The 5,878-nt window shown below is 36.1% G+C and overlaps 1 protein-coding gene across 1 annotated transcript; it reads right to left on the reverse strand.

Moving 5' to 3' along the window:
* Positions 1-2,738: 2,738 nt before the first annotated feature.
* On the reverse strand, positions 2,739-3,991 carry LOC120151585. Its single transcript, XM_039163987.1, has 4 exons — positions 3,577-3,991; positions 3,317-3,369; positions 2,990-3,165; positions 2,739-2,837 (listed from the first exon to the last, which is right to left on the reverse strand). Exons 1-4 carry the CDS (start codon positions 3,907-3,909, stop codon positions 2,776-2,778), a joined length of 624 nt encoding a protein of 207 aa, XP_039019918.1. The 5' UTR covers positions 3,910-3,991; the 3' UTR covers positions 2,739-2,775.
* Positions 3,992-5,878: the final 1,887 nt, after the last annotated feature.

The raw sequence follows: 5,878 nt of genomic DNA on the forward strand, positions 1-5,878 counted from the left end.
ACCACCGCAACGCGCATCATATCCCAAGCAAACCACCGAGTTATTATTCTTTCTATAAACTCCGAGTTAAATATTATTCTTTCTATAAATTTTGAAGCCGAATAATTCTAAATAAATAATATATTATTATCATTCCAATTTAATAAAGAAATATAAAAAGGAAGAGAAACAACATTAAAATGAGCATAATTATATAAATAATTTTTTTCTTATTAATATGTGATATGTACAAGATAATATTTATTAGAGAAAATAACCTCAGTGACCGAAAATACCTTATAATATACGATTTTGACCAACTTTTTTTCGATTTGCTAAAATGACCAACAAAATCGCAATGCGATTTCTAAATCGCAACGCGATCTCCAGTATCGCAAATCAGTTTCCAGATTCGCGATTTTAGAAAATCGCAATACGAATATGTAAATCGCAACGCGATTCTGACTATCGCAACGCGATCTCCAGTATCGCAAATCAGTTTCCAGATTCGCAACGCGATTTTGACTATCGCATTGCGATTTTCCAAATTCGCGTTGCAATTTTAGAATATCGCAATGCAAATATGTAAATCGTAATGCGAATATGTAAATCGCAACGCGATAATACAAAATCGCAACGCGATTCTGACTATCGCAACGCATTAATACAAAATTGCAATGCGATTCTGACTATCGCAACGCGATAATACAAAACCGCAACGCGATTCTGACTATCGCAATGCGATAATACATAATCGCAACGCGATTCTGACTATCGCAACCCGATAATACAAATTCGCAACGCGATTCTGACTATCGCAACGCGATAATACAAATTTACGTTAGTCCAAGTTCACGTTGCGATTTCTTAAGAATTTTCTCTAAAAAGATAGTATCCGCGCGGACGTGTCGAAGACACGTATTACCACGACCACGACCACGAGACGGGACGGCGGCGCGCGAGAGTCCCCCTTGTTCTCTTCCACTCAACAAGGAAGTGGGAAATCCAAGCCTTAAATACCCATTCCCAATAGTATTTCCAATACTATGTGGGATTGAGCATTGCAAACACTTGAGAATCTTTTACACTATCGCAACACATTCTTTATTGTTTCAAACTAAGATCTTACAAATGACTTGGGAATCTTTTACACTATCGCAACACATTCTTTATTGTTTCAAACTCCACGTGAATTTGGAATAGTTAAAATGTAAACTTATTTTGGATTTTTCACTATCGCAACACTTTTTCACTATCGCAACAACACGTTTTTCAAACTCTCGCAACACATTTTAACTATCGCAATACATTTTAACTATCGCAACACATTTTTCAAAATCGCGTTGCGAATCTGGATATTCGCGTTGCGAATTTGGAAACTGAGTTGAAAAATTAGAGTTCGCGTTACGATTTTGTTGGTCATTTTGGCATCCAAAAAAAGTTGGTTAAAATCGTATATTATTCGGTCACTGAGATTATTTTCTCTATTTATTACAAGATAACTTTCAACAATTTAACATTGAATACTAACATTCGTGATATTCATGAAGTTTAAACTTGAAATATCAAAGAATAACAACACTTTATTTATCATTGAAATCATTTGATTCGTGTTATTAATTAAATTTTATACAATTTATGTATCAAATAATTCTTTTAATTTTAAGTTTTTAGAAGTACATTTGAGAGTAATAAAAAAATAAAAAGACTTGTAAATATAAAATAAGATAATTCAAGGCTCTCCAAGCAACTCCCTGAAACCCACATTGAATATTTTTTTTGCACAGATCACCACACAAAGGTGTGATTTGTTAACATTTTAACAACCAGCGGTACATTTTCCTGCCAGAAACTTGCACCTTCATCTGTCACAATGCGTGAATAATAAAGACTTGAATACAAATAAAATAAAAGGAAGGGGGGTTTGGGGGATATTTTCTCAACTGAATCTGCAAAATGGCAATGATGAAACCAACCGATACAAAAGAATCAAAACCCCCCCCCCCTAATCTATCAATATGTTGCCTACTTCAATGGCCCAACCTCTAAATGTTTCACCTTTTAAAAGGAAAATTAAGTTAAAATTTGGGTGAACGTACCAAATTCATTGGAAGCTTTCATGTGTTGTCTTTATGATTTGCATTACTGAAACTTGTAATGATTGACATGTGTTTTAGGCATTTCGTATAGAATTGACACTTCAAAAAATCAGGCGTTGAAATTCTCACAAAAATGACACCTTTCTTCTTTCTTCCAGGTGATGCTTATCCTTCTCCAGTGGTCCCGTGCTGGCTGGCATAGGAATGTGAACGACTTTCTTTCGTTTAAATTTTCCAATAATCTCAAAATTTTCAACTAAATCTAAGAAATAAATTAAATTAATACTTTTTTAATCTATATCAAAATTCTTCGTACTCGCCCTGTGTAGGCTGTGGAGGATGTTAATGGGAGAAAGAATCAATTCAAATGACAGCTAGAAGAAGCTGAAAGAAAGAAGAAAACATTTCAAATATAGAACCAAATCGCCATTAATGCATTAGTGGAAATTTAGAGAGATACACAAATTGGGGATAAAAGTTGAGTGACTTTCTTTTCCCAAAAGGATTTTCTCGCTTTTTTTTTTCCTTTTTACCCTAACAGAAAAAGGTTGCTTTGTTCTTAACTGTACAAATTAAGTGAATACTCACACCAAATCAAACCAGCCGTCCCTTCACTTTCATTTGTCTGTCAAATGGCATAAACCGTTCTACCGCGTGTAACTCTCTCTCTCTTCTTCTGTGATGATCTTTCAGGGCTTTAACCGAACCCACTGGTATCGACCGCCCACAGGCATATCCTTGACAATATCATAGTTGTACCTGCAAATGACAATAATGATAATAAATGTGGTGCAAAAACTATAAAAAAAAATGAAGTTTGTTAGTTTGTTAGTTAGAGACTGGGATTTCCTGATTCTAATAATGCTAAAGTGTGACGTTGTGGTGACATTCCTTATCCTACGCACACTTACTTCTCAGCAAATCGTTTTTGCTCGTACTTTCGTTGACCGAGAAGAACTCGTCGATCTCCGTATGCGACGGCGTTTTCGGCTTCTGCTTAGCTGGTGATGATGGCGGATTTTTCTCCGGCGATTCCATTTCCTCTGAGTCTCCACTGAGCTCGCTTGACAATGGAGTTGTTTCTCTACTGAAATAAGATGGATGAAAATATGAGAATGGAGGGTATAAAACGGCGAGTTGAAAGGAAACGATTCGGCTTTTCTTGAATTTTTGAAGGATATAAGTCGAAACAAATGAAAAATGACGAGTCATTAATGAAGGAATTAGTGAAAATTAACATGAATTTGTTGATGTTGATGATCCTTGAGATTTCAGTTTCCAAACTCTTGGCCTGCGAAAGCACATTCATGAACTATAATCAGAAAACTAATTACTATATATCTAATAATAACTAATAATTATTAAAAAAACGATCGGCAAAAGCTCATACGAAACGGTTCTTTTTCTTAGTTTCTTTTGTATGCGTGTTCTTTTTTCTCAGCTACCAAATGGAAGAAAAAAATACAGAAGAAAAACAAAACGGAAATTCGAACTTCACCTCTAGATCTACGAATCTGAAGCTATCCTTCACGATACCACATGACTCATTGCTAGAACAACGAGGGAAAGAAGACACGCCGGAGCAGAGTCGGAAACACCTGCCACCGCCGCCAGCGGCGAGCACAACACCGGAACTCGAGGAAGAAGAAGCAAGGGTAATAGCCTCGTTCAGCGAATTAGAAATGAAACGAGGCTCTTCGAGCTCAATGTCCGGTGAAGTTAATTCCAATTCCTGCAATGCTCGCGTACTCTTTCTTCTCTTCGTTAACAAGAACCTTGTGTTCGAAACTTCCATCTCCGCTCTCTCTGCACTTCGTTTATAGCTCCCCATACAATCAACTATTTTTGTTCGCTTCTCTGTGTGTTATTTTTTTCCTGAAATTTTGCTCTATTTTTTTCTCTCTTTTCCTTCTTTTAGGTTAGCATTTTGTTGGGTTTTAACGGAGGGGAGAAGTTAAAAAAGGCGATCAAGTGATGGATGATTTGTCTGCAGCCGTTGATATCTTGGACGGTGGAGATTTGTTACTTTATGAATTTTGTTTGTCAATGTGATTCTAACTCCGTTATTCTTAAAACCGTGACGTGACCGACCAGGACATGAATGACGCCCGTTACCGTCTTTGGTCTGCCATCACGTCACCTCCTTACGGCTGGTTGGTGCTAAATTTTTTATTCAGCTACTCATTTTCAAACTCGACAAAATTTAAACCAGTTCCAAAAAAATCACCTTTTTTTTCCTTTTATATTCCTATGTAAGACATTTTATCATATATATTTTTTGATGTAAAATTTTTACAAAAAGATGCGGCTCATGCAATATGCTTTATGCTGATGTAAAATCACGTGGGATAAGGCTCGATCTATATATCATGTCTTACGTTGATGTGGCGCCACGCTCGGTAAAGCGCGGTGAATGGGTCGCGCCTTATTATCGTCTGACACAAGCGCCAGATAGGCACGGTGCATGGTTGCGCCTTCTATAATTATATCCATATTTATCGACTTTAAAGCTTTCCTCTCGGCTATAAATGAAACGCTCTCACCCCGTAAACATTCACACAACAATCCTCTCAACCCGAAAACATCACACAACAATCCTCTCAACCTGTAAATATCACCCGATAATCCTCTTATCTTTGATTTAGAAGTTCGTTCGATCTTTCGTTGTAAGGTAATTTTTTATAATATTTTTTATAATTATATATGATTATTTGAAAAAATATTGTACTAATTGTTTTCAATTATTTTTTGTGGTTGTAAAATTAGAAAGCATGAGCATACGTTAAAATATTTTTGTCGATGTAGTAATATTATAAAATTATATTATTTAAATTTATTTACGTTTATGTGTAAAAAATTTATTGCGTTATATTTTAATTCATATATTATTTATTTAATTAGGTTTGTTTCAGGTTTTTTTTTTGCAGATATAAGATTGTCTCACTTTCAAACTCTAAGAATGACGCGAATTTTAACTATTGTTTATTAGGATGGAGAAATTCGGGAAGATTAAATCAACGTTGTTTTTGTATTAAATCATTATGTTAAAATATCCTTCAAGAGAAACATAACTCTTGAGAAGCTGACGAAGATTTCAAGGAAAGTTCATGTTGGAAGTATTAGAAGAATGTCGCCGCTTCAGTACAGATTTCCAACATCATTGTTTCCGTTAACTTATACATCGTTCTAACTATCGAACAATGATGATGTTAAAATGATGGTTGATTCTCAAAATCATTATTCAGACGCCGATACGGAGATGTATGCAAAGTTTATTGAAGTGCATGATGTTCGGGGTCTGTCATTAAGCTTCCACTATGGGCTAGCTGAACAAGCTGATCAAGTTGATAACCCAACTATAGTAATGTGCAATGATTTTAATGTCATAATGGGAAATCTCCATCATTGTGTCATCCCATCAACTTCAATGGGGAGACATTCATCAGCAACTCCTTACGATTTGTATTGAGGTGGGTCAACAAACAATCCGTATGGCAACATCGCGTCCAGTCCAAGGGGAAGGCATTAATCTGCCAATTTCTTTGACCTAAATATGAATATGCCCTCGACGCAACAATCTGTGCAGTTTTCATTTGACACGATGGCTTCAAGCTCTAGGGGGAGGCATTCTACTGCGAGCTTTTTCGATCTCAATGTCGATATGCCTTCTAGATCAAGGGGAAGAAATGCAACTAGTAGGTTCTTCGACCTAAATGTGTAGAGCATGGAGGAACCATCATCTCCACCAGAAGAACCGCTTCATGAGCCAGGTGCGGATGGTGCTGAGACTGGACTATTCA

Source organism: Hibiscus syriacus, unplaced genomic scaffold, assembly GCF_006381635.1.
Source record: "Hibiscus syriacus cultivar Baekdansim isolate YM2019G1 unplaced genomic scaffold, ASM638163v2 tig00111061_pilon, whole genome shotgun sequence".
Taxonomy (NCBI): Eukaryota; Viridiplantae; Streptophyta; class Magnoliopsida; order Malvales; family Malvaceae; genus Hibiscus; species Hibiscus syriacus.